Source organism: Plectropomus leopardus, chromosome 2, assembly GCF_026936395.1.
Source record: "Plectropomus leopardus strain MGB_pleo_1.0 chromosome 2, ASM2693639v1, whole genome shotgun sequence".
Taxonomy (NCBI): domain Eukaryota; kingdom Metazoa; phylum Chordata; class Actinopteri; order Perciformes; family Serranidae; genus Plectropomus; species Plectropomus leopardus.
The window spans coordinates 32,653,939-32,670,300 of record NC_142177.1 but is presented as its reverse complement, the minus strand read 5'-3'; the positions used below and the strand labels follow the sequence as shown (position 1 = coordinate 32,670,300).

The 16,362-nt window shown below is 37.8% G+C and overlaps 1 protein-coding gene across 1 annotated transcript; it reads left to right on the top strand.

Annotated features, from left to right (window-relative positions):
- Nucleotides 1–2,314: 2,314 nt before the first annotated feature.
- On the top strand, nt 2,315–16,360 carry ilrun (inflammation and lipid regulator with UBA-like and NBR1-like domains). Its single transcript, XM_042508873.2, has 5 exons — nt 2,315–2,622; nt 5,379–5,533; nt 5,689–5,886; nt 6,898–7,202; nt 11,178–16,360. The coding sequence occupies exons 1-5, from the start codon at nt 2,465–2,467 to the stop codon at nt 11,211–11,213; spliced, it is 852 nt and encodes a 283-aa protein (XP_042364807.1). The 5' UTR covers nt 2,315–2,464; the 3' UTR covers nt 11,214–16,360.
- Nucleotides 16,361–16,362: the final 2 nt, after the last annotated feature.

The window sequence follows — 16,362 nt, the reverse complement described above, 5'->3', positions numbered from 1 at the left end:
AGCAAACCAAAAGGTAGCTTAAATAACACACATCAAATAAATCTTGTCATTTATCATCGTTTGGAGACAGTTTCACATTTTAACAGCAAACTTTAAATTAAAAACATTTCGCTTGAAAGTGTTAGTGTCTGTTAATCACAACTGTATAAGTCGAGGTGATTTTTTGTGTGCTACAAGAACTTCAAAACAGCTTTTCACGATTACTTTAGTGGTATATTTCATAGGTAAAAACTTAATTTGTCAAAATCTTGGAAAAACACAACACACCCAGTATTTGGACTTCGGTGCTGGAGCTGAATCGTTATCGACAATGAAAAAGGAACATCCACACATTCAAATCCATGCAAAAATCATGTTTACTGTGCAAGCTTTAGGTCAAAGATCTTCTTCAGTGCATAGCAAGGTAACTTACTTTGTACAATGGCAAAGCCTCAATGTAGAAATCACCCATTAAACTCATATATTCGCATTATATTTTATGAGATCATCATAAAACTAATCAGTCCTTTAAAGTAACTGGTAACTATAGATATCTTATAAATGTAATGGAGTACAATATTTTGCCCTAAAATGTAATAGAGTAGAAATATAAAGTGCCATATTAATATAAATCCTAAAGGACAATACACTAAAAAATGTACTTACCGTCAGCCTATTGAATAGCTTAATTACTTTCCTCCATGGAAGTATGGGTATTTAATCAAAATCAACCAGTAATATATTTTTAAATCCCTCAACAGCAGCAAAAACAATCTCTGCCAACAGTACAAGGTCAAAAAACAAACAACAATAAAGAAGCAGGACTTATAGTGATAGAAAGAAACAAGGGAAAGAGGTACAGAAAAAGCATTATTCTACCTTAAAAGAACACCTACACAGTTATGTATAATTTACACACTTCATCATTTATGCATGTTCACAGGAGCACATCAAAAACAAACAAAAAAACCACAACCCATTTACTATTCCCTTTCATTTAAAATGAAGGCCTATTTTTCAGCCATGATAGAAAAATGGAGATAACATCAGAACACTGTGTCTTTATACAGTAGTAGGTGTTAAGCTGATGATTCACAGAGAAACTAATGTCTTGTAAACATGTGAGAAAGGTATTAAAATACTTTGCTGCATTTTTAGCAAACTACAAGTATGTCTTGAGGATTTTAGAGAGATGATCAAGTCCTTTTTAGTTAAGTTAGATGCTTTAGATAGCCCACAGGAGGAAAATTATGCACACACACACATATATACATATATTACAAACAGGTCTTTTTCTTGCATGAAGACTTGTTAAAATGTAAATGTTATCTTCCAGAAAAAATTGTTTCAGTTATGTTCAGCTTGAATGCAAATAATTAATTATTAAGTTCAAAAGTCAATAAAATAAAATAAATAAAAAAGATAAAGAAAATCTACAGCTTTAAAAAATGTGTTCCAATAATTAAAATGATAAGGTCAATTCACTTCTTATTTTACAACACAGGGTTGCACAATGAAACTTCAGTTGTAACCTCTTCACACAACACACTCTGAAAGCACAATTGAAAATACAAATTATTATTGTTAATATACAATTCAGATAAATACCTGGAGAGAATTTGGTTTTTAGTGGGAAATGATGGCCATGCAAAAGGCATTAGCTTTACAAATTGTGCATGTATTTCTGAATTGGTCATGCTGTATCTCAAGAAAGATTAAAGCTGAGGGGAATTTACATCTATAATACCAGTGTTCTCGTGACATAATACAATCATTACAGAATATGTAGGCTAATTATTGCATCCAATATTAAACTTGTGATATTTCTGGCACCGAGCTGCAAAATGAGCATCCATGATTCATTATATTATTATTATTGTTATTATTATTATTATTAGTATTATTAGTATTAGTAGTATTAGTAGTAGTGGTAGTAGTACAGCCAATATTAAATCTCTTATAAACATGGTACTGAGCTGCAAAATTAACAATTTGATTTGAACTGGTACACAAATAATAATAATAACAACAACAAATATGATATTTCTAATATCCTCAAAGTTACGATTTGGTCATGCTATATCTCGAGAAAGATCATAACTGACGTAAATATACATCTATAATACAGTCTTCTCATGACATAATACAACCATTACATAATATGCAGGCTAATTATTGCATCCAATATTAAACTTGTGATATTTCTGGCACCGAGCTGCAAAATGAGCATCCATGATTCATTGATAAACCAATGAAAAGGTGGCTGCAAATAGCAACAGATGACGTCGACGCCTTCTACGTGATTGGCGAAGGTGACGCGCGGGCTGTTGCAACGTCAAACATCGTCCCCCTGCTCGTGCCATGCGCACTGACGGTTGTTGTTGTTGAGCTGGTTGTTATGGCTGGACGAGGCCTCGGACTAAACTGAGAGAGGTCCACCCCCCTCCCACACCACCCCGTCTCCGCCACGGGACACCCGTCACCCATGGAGGGCACGGACATGGACGTGGACGCGGAGCTCATGCAGAAGTTCAGCTGCATGGGCACCACGGACAAGGACGTCCTTATCTCGGAGTTTCAGAGGCTGCTGGGCTTCCAGCTCAACCCGGCCGGCTGCGCCTTCTTCCTGGACATGACCAACTGGTGAGTGCGGGGATGAGAGGGCCTGTTGTCGGGACAGCAACATGACGCTAACCTTGCCTGGTAATTAGCTAGTTAGCAGACGTTAAAAAGAAAAATGGAGGCTCGCGGCAGCTGAGGTGGTGTTGTTAAAACCCGGGAGGACAATTTCATCGTTTCTTCACGGGAGACGGTAGTTACGTTGGTTAACTCCTAACGATCGTCTCGGGGGCAAGCGGAAGTGTAAAGTTTGCCCCAACTGTGGCTCATAATGAGGTGAAATAACTGGGGAAAGCAAAGAGCGACCTGGCTAACTAGCTAGCAGGTTAATTTAAGCACAGACTCTCGGTGTAGATTATCTGCCATATTACATAATAGTGGTCGGAGCCATTAAACCGAGCTCTTTGTGAAGCCACAACTCAGGGCAGCCACTTCACGTTAGTCTGATGACGTAACCAGTCGTGATCTATCAACGGCCGACAACAAGTGGTCTCTGATCAATACACATAAAGCTTTCAGTTAATCAGTGAGCGATGGCTTTGATCACATCTTTTGTTTTTTTTGGTTTTGTAAAAGGACCCGCCCAAAACAGATTTCACGTTATCTTTCAGTTTTATTTTGGTGTCTGGAAATCACCGCGTCCTAAAGATGACATCATCACGTGACAGTGGATGGAATTTATTCACTGAAAATAGTTTACTCGTACTGTTAGTTTTATTTGAATCCAGAGCTTATAGCTTTTGTGATTTTTTTCCCCCAATTACACGTTCAACACTTGCAATATAACATTAGTTCATAGCATTTTTTCTTTCTTTTTTTTTTTTTTTTTTTTTTTTTTTTACAAATGCACAAGAACAATAAGCAACATACTGACACACACAAAAACACACAAAGTCCAATCAAAACCAGCAGAACATGGTGAACACACAGTCACTCTGATGATACTGACAGAGAACAAGAAATATATATATATATATATATATATATATATATATATGAAACATACATACAGACTAGTGTTATGTTTTTTCTTTGTTTTTTCCTTTCAGATGATACTGATATATATATATATATATATATATATATATATATATATATATATATATATATATAAAAATATAAACATAAATAAAGACAAGACAAGTAGTCCATATTCATACACAAAGACTAGTATTGTCTCGATACTAGAATTTCTAAATTTGATACAGTACCTTGAAAAATATCAATATTCAATACTGACTGCAATGCTGCAGGGTGAAACTGTCATTAAGGATCAAATCTTAGAACCACTTTAAAAGAGGTATGTGTAAAAAGTTTGACATCAGTGGAGGAGGACAGGAGATGAGATAAGCAGGTGAGATTCTCCGTCTAACTGCATATTTACAATGTATGATAACCTTCCATTTTAATACCACAATATTCCTTGAAACAGGTAAACTGTTTTTGGGTTGTGGCAGGGTTTGTTTTGTTTTGTTTTTGTTTTTATATAATTGTTCTTAAATCTCATTCTGAGTGGCATTAAAATTGTCTGAAATCTAACTTGCCTTAAGGTGTAACAACCCTGTCGATGATACCGACAGAAAACAAAAAAAGGTATATAAAATAATAAAAAGCCCCCCAAAAAAGACGACAATTAGTCTGTGTGCCCATATTCATACACACAACCCATTTCTCTAAAGTCCAGCATCAAATCCTTTAATTATAAGCTCCAGACCTCATTGAAACTATCCTCTCTCTACCTGCAACTTTGTTTGTGACCTGTTCATATGTTGCCATTCTACACATTGTTTCCCTCCATTGTTTGTAAGCAAAAGGAGCAGAGGACTCCCAGTGTTTCAGTGAAACTGTACAATCAGCAGTTTGTAGCCATAACCTCATACGATTAGTCACTCTGATATCCTCTGGGAGCCGTCCCAAGCGACAGAGAGTGCGCGGGTGAATGCAGAGCTTATAGCAATAAATTAGTAATGTCTCAGGAATATTTTGAGAAAAAACATCCTGAGCACAGTCCTTCCTCAGTGTAGATCTTTTTGTAGAGGATTTGAGTCCCCCCCCCCAACATTTTTAAGGTTTTAAGTCACCCAAATCCTGATGGATTTTGTCTTTAGCAGGTGACATGGTAGTCACTTTCATTCAGTCCCCAATTTGACACATTTAATCATATTTATAGTCATGACAAGTACTACTTAACCTGGGGAAGCGTTGTATCACGTCTTTTGTGTCTCTGGATAAGCCTTGAGAAAATAGTCCCTGACGATGTCACGGATGTTGTCAAGCTTACCTCAACTTGGGAAATTACAGATTTATACCAGAAAGTCTTCATACAAATAGAATAAATGTGTCAATAAAGTTCAGACATATTCAGTTTCCCAAGAGTGGCTCTATTGTTTACTGTCTGTTTGGATATTTCTCTTGGTGCACAACTCAAAAAGAGTCTGACAAATTGTAACTGAGCTACACAATCTATATGAATTCTATTCTAGGATTGATATTCTTTGTAATTGTCTGCATGGGATTGGTGGACTGTCACATTTGATGAAATAGTTTGAGTGGCAGCAGATTAAAAAGACTGTCCTAAACTCCTTGACTCAGCAAATATAATTTTTAAAATGTATTCAAAAGACAGGACAATGTGCACAAAAAGCATATAACTTGACTGTCAGATTTCTTGATGTTATTTTATATTCAAACAGTCAAATACAAAATGTTGTGGTCAGGGTCACGTGTGTAATGTTGGCGTCTGTTAACAGCATACTCTTCTTCCCTCTTTGTTGTTACAGGAACCTGCAGGCTGCTATTGGTGCATACTATGACTTCGAAAGTCCCAACGTCAACACGCCATCCATGTCCTTTGTTGAGGATGTGACAATTGGTGAAGGAGAGTCTGTTCCTCCAGATACACCGTTCACAAAGACGTGGAGAATACAAAACACAGGTGTGGAGCGTCTCAACACAATCACATCTTTAGCTGACACAGTATGAGTAGTGTTTCTGAATCTGTATGCAATAACTGCTAGAGAAAATCAGTCACAGCATCATGGTTTTGTTGTTGAACTGTGTTTTGACTGTACTCGTCTTTTTGTATTGTAGGTGCAGAGTCGTGGCCACCTGGAGTTTGTCTCAAATATATTGGTGGGGATCAGTTTGGGCATGTAAACACAGTTATGGTAAAGTCACTAGACCCCCAAGAAATTTCAGATGTGAGTGTGCAGATGCGAAGTCCCACAACTCCAGGCATGTACCAGGGCCAGTGGAGGATGTGTACAGCCACTGGATTATTCTACGGAGGTAAGAAATCACCAACAATCTAATTTGATTCAGTATGCATGGTTGAAGCATAGATTTGTGCGTACGCACTGTTTGTGAATGAGGCCCACTGTCCCTCCAATTTGTGGACATTGTTGGCTGCTGATCTTCATTTGAGTGACTTGCTAACTACTGCTAGCGACTCTCTAAATCTGTGGGTGGTGGGTTGCACACATAACACCTTGTCAAAACATCATCTGTGGTCCTGTCCTGCTGGCTGACCCTTTTAAACAGATGACGATTTGGCGCAGTTATTACCTCTGCTGCCGGCTTAAAGGTGAAACAATGCTGTCCCCCATTTCACGATTGTACCTTTCATAAAGAACGGTGAGGTGGAATACCAACACGATTTTCCCACCAAAGCCATGCATGCTCTGCATGCTCAGGCTCTCTTGTTTGTGGCTGTAATGTTTGGAGGCTGTGATTATCCTAGAGGTCCATAAAGGTAATTTTATACAGCTATAGTTTCAGTACAATGAATAGCTACTGGGGAGCATCTTCATATGTGAATAAAAAGATGGGCTAATTGTATCCACCAGAGCCTCAGCTTTCCAGTCATACCCAATTTATCTAATTCTTAGATTGTTAAGACCCTAGTATGCAGAATTATTCAGATACAGTAGGCGAAAATTACACATTTCCACTGCATGTAAAAAATGCATGTTTTCACCCAAAACTGCATGGTACTGAGCATATCTGTACAGGAGACAGTTGTGGGTACACATATAGCCGATTTTCAGTCAGGTTTCCCAATGTCAGAGGTTAACGGACCCCTGTGAAAATGGTCATGTCAGTTTTTTAGAGTGTTTATTTTTGTTTATTCCTCTTCTGGCAAGCTAGCATGACATGGTTAGTGCCAATGGATTTCTTAGGTCTTCTACTTTCATATGACACCAGCTTGCTAAAGCCCAGTGCTGGAAGAGGTTTTGTGTAGGTAATGCTTTGGTCAGCATACACAGTCACACATGTTGCGTATCCCTCTTCTCTCTGCAGACGTAATCTGGGTGATTCTTAGTGTAGAAGTTGGAGGTCTCCTCGGCGTGACCCAGCAGCTGTCCTCCTTCGAGACAGAATTTAATACCCAACCCCAGCGCAACGTGCAGGGAGACTTCAACCCCTTCGCCTCGCCACAAAAGAACAAGCACGACGCCACTGACAACAGCTTCAGAGATCCTGGCGGGGCGTGGGAACGCACACAGGAGCCAATCCAGCAAGATCAAAATGGACTGTCTCATAATGCTGTAAATAGGGCGTCAAATGGTCTTCAAACCAACCTTTCTGTGGTGACATATGGGCAGGTATGTATGAATCAGATTTGGCGTTTCGCACTTCACAAAGCTCTTACCATTTTGATCCTACATGACTACATCCATGTGGTTAGCTCATATCAGTAGCCTTTTTGATTTACTGTGCGTGTGCATGAGCAAAATACAGTTGTTAGTCCTGTGCATGACAGCTAGACATGCCTTCATCTACAGTATTTAGTTTGTCTCCAGGTTTACCATATTAAGTGCTTCTTAAAGGGTTTATCCTACATGGTTGATGGATTGATTTGCTGGTTGATGTTCAGTTTTTTGAGCTTTCTTCAGTCAAAACTAAAATATTCACTTCAAATAAAATAAGATCAAGACAACTGATTAATCAAAAGAAAAGACTGTAGGCTGCAGTCACAGTGGATGTAGTAGCTGGAAGTTGCTGTATTTTGAAATTTTATAAAATCCATTACCATATTTTGTGGATATTTTCAAGTGGTATTTGTTTGGTTCAAAGGGGAATCAGCAGTGCTTGATAGCCAGAGACTTTGTTGACCAGCCTGCTTTGAAAACAGAGGATTGCCAGTGTTTCTCTAGCTCATCAAGTTTAAGTTTGCTCTATGTTCCCTTTACACGTAGAATTTTATGATCATACAAAAAACTCCTGAGTCTTTTCCAACTGTTTTCTAACAAAATTTTGTGCAATATTTTGGTTTATGCTGGGGCAGTAATCTTAAAAAAATGTATTTAGTCACTAGGAGTTTATATTAACTATTACTGTTTTAAATTAGTTTCCTGTCATTTCTTCAGCAGTAGTAGTCTGAAATAAGACTAAAGTTTTGTGATACTAGTAGCTTGTAGAAGCAATGTTCATTCCTCTCCACAAAAAGTAAGCGTTTAACAAGGTCACCCATTTCATTTATTATTCAAATGTGCTCTTTTTAAAGGTTTTTCAGTGATGCCCCTAACACAGCAAAATTTGTCCTGAGGATGGTAGTGGCAGAAAGGCCTCAAAGTCTTAAATATTTTTCCTTTCTGAGATTGATGTGCTCTGCAAATTTATTTGCAACGCACCTTTTACTTCATGACATATCTTGTGTGTAAATTAAAGTAATGTTTTCGAAGTTCATTGAAAAAAGGTCATTGAGATTTGAAAATATAAAGGATTCATCCCCAGGGAGCATTAATTAGGGCTGTTCCACACACATGCTGGTTTGGCTTGATTCTGTTTGATTCAGCGTTGCAGGGATTTGCGTCTACATGCAGCAGGGCTATCTGCTCACAGGTGTGTCTTTAACTGATGATGCACTTGTGCTTGTTGATCAACAGAGAGTTTTCTGTTGGCCCTGTTGGTGTTATTGTGGTCAACAAATTTCTTATTGTTGTCAGAGTGTTTTTATTCTCTCATACTCCGGATGCCCTCCTCCAGGTTACTTGCAATATCCAGGAAGCATAGAACCTCATTCCCGCTACTCAAAAAACCTGCCATCACTGGCTTTTTAATGCAATGAGAATGCGTAAGATTGGCATTCACACCAGGGTCAAATGACTCTGCAGTAGACACCTCCAGCTCCGATCGGCATTGATGAGAACACAGCACCTGGGTGAACACGGTAATTTCAGCTCCTTAACAGACCACATGCAATGATGAGCCGTCACTAATTACCATCCGTCTCCTTTAAAGCAGCAATAAAATGTTAAGTTAGTCTGCACCAAGTTTGAAAGATAGACTGAATAAGTAAGAGATATATAAAGAGAAGAAACCACTGAAAAGTTATTCAAGACCTCTGTTCCTGCAGCTGTCCCCTGTTTACCTGTTCTCCTGCCTGTCTGTGATGTCACACGGACACAGCAACAAAACAACCCCATACACACACACATGCCAGCTTACATATAGGCAGACTCGTGTGATGCAGCGTTGTGTTTATTGGCAGGTGGAATGCAGCCAATCGCCCATATTTAGCGGGTTTACCTGTGTTTGAAAAACCTGCGTGCACATGCTAATTTGATGGGAAAGGGGTTAAGGTGTATTGCTACAGGAGTGCATGAAAAAGACGGTTTGGACACTTCACCTAACAAAGACACAAAAAAAGCCTTGCTCGATTAGGGCCCTGTTGAGTTGAAACATTGTATCTGTTGTGATCAGTTACATTTTACTCCAGTGTGCAGGTATTTATTGTCTTTGTTATGTTAATATGTAGTTTTATCCAGCAACTGGGCTCAAAGCAGGTTGCATGTGCACACAACTACTCTGCTGAGGAAATGGAATATCCACAGTTGAGAAACATTTTGAAGTGCTTGAAAATCCAATCATCACATATCTCATGCAGCAGCTGTTGAGGTATCAGGTTCTGGACAGTTGGAGGAGTATCACAGTTTAAGTTGTGGCAATACAACTTTGTTGGAATAAGATTTAAGTGAGGGAGGACATGTTGGGACAGAATTAAAGAACACATTGCAGAATTAATATCAGTCTGACTATAGAGTTTAACACAGTTCGCATTTATAAACAAACTGGTTTCCAGCTGTTCATCAGTTTAACTTCACTGCTGACTTTATTTTTCTGTCCCTTTTCTCATGTAGTTTATTCCCGATACATTTGAGAAAACAAATGCAATAGTTGCAGTAGGGTTTTTTTAACCCACTTTTGGTACTTCAGCAAAGTTGTCAATTCTCACAGTTTTGTTTTTTGGTGCATAATAATGATTACTTAATAATGCAGTGACCATGGCTTTTTAGTTTTGATGAAGGTGATGTCAAAGATGATATCAATGTCAAAGATGTAATGTGGCTAATGGTGCATAGTGATGAGGCGACCGCCACGTGAGTATTGCTATTATTATGTATGTAAGAGATTTTCATGGTGCAATAATCGTCTGACAAAATATCACGGTTTCAAGGTATCGCAGTATTACAGAACTGTTATTCCTATCAGTTACCTTAAAGACAGATAACCAATATTTGGAACCGATATGCATGTACAATGAAAACTGAAATCTTCTTATCAATATTTAGAATTTTGAATAAAACAAACTTTAACACAAAGCTTTATTTAAATGTCTTAAGCAAATGTTAAAATCAATACTGAAACTTCCATCAAATACAGCAAGTTCCCTGCAGCTTTTTTTCAGAAAGTCAAGTGAAAATTTAAATAAAAAATGGAAAAATAAAAATAATCCTGGGGTTTTGCAAAGTAAAAGTTCCCCCCATGCTGACACTATCTTTGCATTTTTTTAATTAATCAGTTTTATTGGCGATCATTAAAGTGAAATGCTGATACAGGTAATCAGCAAAATGCCAAATATTGGCCCTAATAATCGACCCCTATTTTAAATGGAAGTATGCTTAAAAAGTGCCCAACCAAAATAGATAAATAATATCTAATTCTCTGTCCAGCTGTTTTTTTTATACCGTAAGTTAGTAATTGTACATGGTATACCTTGAAACCGGTTAACAACTGCAGCCTTAGAAGTGTATCAGAAAAACATCCAGTTTTAACTTCTTTTAAAGAAATTTATGGATTTGGTCGGGGAAAGTCCATCATCACTGCATCCACCCGTCACTCTAACAACTCATGTAACCCTACTGAATCACCTGAATTTCTCGGGTGGGGCCACATGATTGTTAAATTATACAGTAGTGTGACCTCATACCAGTCATAGCTGAGCCTTTATTCACAGTTTCAGCTGATGGCTCTCCTGGATGGCTGAACTGGACTGTCAAGAACCATTTATCAGCCAGCCGGGGCATTTAAATAAGACATTAATTCAAAAAGACAGACTGAGCCGTTTTCTACATGTAATGCAGGTTTTGTTACTGACCTGAAACTGATGATCACAGCAGAGGGTGGTGCAGCTCTTACGTTCATAACACTAGAGTTTTCCACACATATCCCCTTTGACTTAGAAAGTCACAGCTTGATTTGGCTTTAAATTACTTAACAATTTTACTTTCATCTTCACACATATTCACTCTCTTTCTGTATAAACAACTCTAACACCCTTTCTCTCATTTCCTCAGGGTATTCATGGACCCTATCCATTTGGACAGAGCTAGAATGACAAAGACTCCCCGCCCCACACACCATGGTGGATGATGAGCTTAACATCCTTGGAGTCCTTAAACGCAGAGGAGTCTAAAGGGGGGGAGGAACAGTTGTTTTATATTGACTCGTGACAACCTTCTCCCCGAACCTACGGCCCTTTCCACAGAAACACAAACTACAGTGAGGTGGTGGATTACATGCGCTACAGTGAAACATCCCACCTGACATCAACACCCGGATTCGCATGTGTGAATGCTTCTTTTAAGAGTGCTATAAAACCTTAAAAATAGAAACACACAACTATTTTTTATTTCCACTGTAAAACACACCTAATTAAAGGGAAAATCAGCCCTAAACGACCTACATGCAATTTGGTATTCCCATGGACAATTGAATACTTTGGGGTTCCTACACAGGTCTAGAAAACTACTGAGAAAAATAGATTATGATCGCTGATCATTTTGAGGCCTTTAAAGTGTTTAAGAAGTCTGAAAAATTGTGGGATGTATGATTTTGGTGAAAAAGTAGTGTATGGATTATTTTCAGTTATACTCCAGATGAAAGCCTTATACCACCAATATGACAACAAGTATGACCTGTTTTACCAGATTTTTGGTCACTGGAGCATTGCCAACCACCAAAGACCATAACTAAACCTCAGAACTGCTCTAACTTTTGGATAAATCTGCCCTTGTGCTTGTTATATTAGATGGATGGTAGAGGTTGGAAAGATTTCCATGTTTACGTCTTGTGAGCGGTCACATCACTTGAAATGGTTGAATGATTACAGACTTTGGTGTGTCAGGGTCAGTTTTAGGTTTGTTACTCAAAAAAATTAAGTTATTACTTGTTATTCTTTTCAAAAGTGTTATTGTTGATTTACTTAATACTTGCTGACAACAGTAATTATTTTGTTACTCATTATGTTAATTTTCCGTTACACCCTGCAAAATTGGTCATTGAGTCCTTTATCCTCAAAAGTCAGACTGCATGTGTGACATCTCCGTGTGAATGTCACAATATTCTGCGGTAAGCACAACTAAAGCTAGATCGCTTGCCAGTTGTTGTTTTTTTTTTTTGGCCTCTTCTGTTGCCTGTACCAGCATTTTCCCAAGGATCTGTCTGAAAGACTAGAGAATCAATCGTGGAGATAGACAACATTAAATCTACCACATATTCAGCCACAAGCTTCATTAGTTCTTTGTTGCTTGCAGCCAGCAGCTGTCCACGATTAAAATCCAGGTTTGGTTGTTGTAATGTTTGGAGGGCTCACCTTTGGTGGGGTGTATTTCCTGGAACTTTACATTGTTGTGTAACAGCTTCAGGAGGTTTTAGGTTGTGTTTTTCGCAGACTCAGTACGACTACCTGTAGTTTTTTTTTGTCATCTTTCCTCTTGACAAAATCTAAGTATTGGGAATGTTTTTGGCTGATGAATGTTTCCATCTTCTAAGTGAGATTTTCTGCTTGGTGCTTGGGTAAAATATGACTTGAGACATCTGTGTTTGTTTGGTTTTCAGATATGTTGTCTGGGCAGCGAGAGCTTTCAGAGAAGTTTCCAGATGTAGTAACAGCTTAGCTGTTGATGTGAACGCTATTTACAAATTGGGACAATAACTCCGTTTTAGGTCTGGAATTCTGCTTTTACCACGTCAGGTTTAGCATTATGTCCACCAATCTTTATTCGGCCATGTGCTTCAAAAGACTTTGAGAACAAATGATGTTCTGTCATGTTTCAAGAATTTTTATAATGGAGAGTATTTGGATTTATGGTTCAAAGGAAAATAAGTTGCCATCATCCTTGGTTTCTTTATTACATTTATTACTTAAAAGTTACTGTTTTAGCCATTAGGGCTGCAACTAATGATAATTTAAGCTGTCAATTAATCTGCTGATTATTCTCTTGATTAATCAGTTAGTTGTTTGGTCTATGAAATGTCAGAAAATTGTGAAAAAGGTTAATCAGTTTTTACCAAAGCCCAAGTTCACATTCCTGAAAATTCCTCCACAACTCAAAGATATTCAGAAACCAGAAAACAGAAACATTCAAGAATGACTGAATCAGAGAATTTTGATCATTTAACTGATTTATCGATCATCAAATTTGTTGGGGGTAGTTGACTAATTGATTTATCGACATCATTGTTGTAAAAGTAAAAAAAAAACATCCATGTTTACCATGTCTGAATGAAGTATTTGTTTCCAGACACTAATCAGACACATATCGAACACCATATACTCACATTCAAAGCGAGAAGCAAATATCCTCCACTTCAACTTTCAGAAAATGTGCCTGTGTAGGAACCCCGTCTCTCCCAAAGATAAAATCCAGAAAAACACGACACTAATCTGTTTCGTCGACAGGTTTCCCCTTCAGTCTGCATGGGACATGTGTGTGTTTTTTAGGGTGGGTTTTCGCTTTAAATAGATGCTGAAGCGCAAAAGGATGCGAGTGAGTTTGAGCAAGTGAGGTGTGAGGACGGGTTTAAAAAAGCCATCTAAATCTATTTTGCCTGGTGAGTGACTGTAGTTTCTGAGTCCATGTCTACAGTATGTGTACTAGATATATGTGTATGTGTGTGAGCGAGTGTGTGGCTGTTAAGTGTGCATGTATGTTATGGTTTCTCTTTGGATTTAACTGACATGAAAATGGTGTATACTACTTGGGCAAAGGATGACGTGTCTGTTCACACACAAACACATTGAAATTAAGAGAGCTTTACTGTGTGTGTACCTCTGAAGTATTGTCGAGTGATTCTGCACGGTTTGGATGAACTGACTCACTAATTGCCCTGATGTAATTATTTATTTGCTGTCTTGTTGTGCACTGCGGATGCAAGAATTTGCATTTACAGCCAGCAGGTGGTGCTAAAAAACAGACGACCAACTTTGACTCGACATCATGCTGAAAGAAGTAATATGAAAATGAATGGTTTGCATCAGCTGTATTAGCACTGATGTTCTGTTACTGCTATTTGCACAACTCTGTCCACCACTTCTGAAGAGGAAATTTTTTTTTTTTTTTTTTGGCTTATTGTGGATTGTTATACCAGCATTTTTCAGAAAATTTGATTGTGTTTTTTTTTTTCTTTCTTATCTGCTCTCACCGAAGGGATTTTGTCCTACACAGCTTGAAAGGGATAGTTCAGATTTTGTTTTGAAGTTTGGTTGTTTGGGGTACTTATGCAAAATCAGTATACTACCTACAGTATATGTCAGCTAGCTGACTCCCACTTTGGAGAAGCGGGAGTCTGACATGGAGGCTAAATAATTTACTGCTGTGGACAGGGGTCAGCAACATATTTTAGCTACCACCTAAAAAAAAATCAATATCTGATTAAGTGTATGCTGGTTCCCACAATCATGGAAAACCTAGAAAAGTCATGGAAGTTTGTAATCACGTTTCAAAACCTCATGGAATTAGTGAAAATCATTGACAGTTTTGAAAAAGTCATGAAATTTTGTTGCGGTGATGAATTGTTACAGTAATTTTTCATGTATAACCTTCCATGTTTTGTAACATAACTGCAAATTTATTTTTTGTAGCTGTCAAAGTAACGTAGCTACAAAATCTAATCTAATGATGTGTGACGTTTTGTTCACCATCAGGTAGTTTCTTCATTCTCCCCTCATGTTCTGTCCCGATTATGTTTGAATACAGTTTGAATCTGATATGTTTAAAATATATTTAGGAATTGGGGCAAGGGGAGGAAAGAGCCCTTGAAAAGTCATGTAAAAGTTTTGAAATTTTGTCCATGAAGAAGTGAAGGAACCCTGGCTATTTTTAGAATACCTTAACTGCTTTACCTCAATGTCAGACATTATCATCTTTTTCACCAGACTCTGTTGGGAAAAACAGTGATTTAACATTGCCAAACACAGGAGCTGCTGGTCTACCACTGCCTCGAGCAGTAATTTTGTTTGTGTTATTCTGTGACTTTGGCGTTATAAAGTGTTAGTTTGGATTCACCAAAGTCACACAACAACACAAATAATGATCGGCAGCTCCTGTGTTCAACGAGCTAAAATGACTGTTTTTGTCAGTGGAGTCTGGTGGCTTTGACAAGAGCATAGATGGGGAACTTAAGTCATGAGTGAGTTTCCCATTAAAACGGCCTGTCTGATGGAAAGGTAAAGCAGTGAAATATTCTCAATATTGCACACACTCAAACTGATAATGTTTTTTTTTTTTTTTTAGGTAACTAAATACATTTTGTTGCTGCCTGTCCGTTCGAAGTACATTTCTTAGCTTCCGTGTTGGACTGTAGCCTGCTTCTTCAAACTGAAGGTGTGCCGACTGACATCTACTGTATGTAACACACTGATTATGGATAAGTACCCCTATTTGACCCCACTTTAAAAAAAATCCAAACCATCCCTTTAAGATTTTTTTTTTTCACCAAGTTTTAAACATTAGTTTCACTACTGCACCGATGTCTTATCTTAAAAATATCCGTTGATCACACATTTAGGTTTTTGCATACCTGGAAATCTGTCAGTCTGCTAACACACCTGGATTTTTACTTCACCTTTGTTATGTTCGTTATGTCAGACGGTGGATTTCATGATGTATTTTGGGCTTAAAAAATAAAACAGGAAAAGTTTTTGATGAAACGTGATAGTGTTACAATTTCTTGAAGAGTATATTTTAATTTATCAAACTTTCTCTTTAGTATGAACTTATAAATGTTATTCATGATGTTGTGAGTTCATCGCCTCTATGATCATGTGTTTCTAAAATTCACCAGCATTTTGTGTTGCAGCTGTATTTGTACTGACAGTCAGCTGAGAGTCCTCCTCCCAAACAGTATACACTGTTATGCATTGCCTCTTATAGTCACGTCAGTCTTTTTTTTCTTTATGTGTGTGTGTGTTTCTTTCTTGTGAGCTCGCTTGTGTGTGTTTTGGTGTGTGTATGTAAGTGTGAGAGAGGGAGAGACAGGTGTTGAGAAATTTGAATATTGCTGGATTCATTCTCTAGTTTTAGTTTGTGACTATGTATGAATTTGAGGTGGGTGGCATGGTGAGTGGATGAGATGAAAGTTTACATAGTCCTAAAATAGCACATTTATCTGAAGAGAAACTGTCAAAATAAAGCTTTTTTCCCCCCTGTATCTATAATTAAGCATTTGTATGATTAAATTAACACTGAAACAATGAGT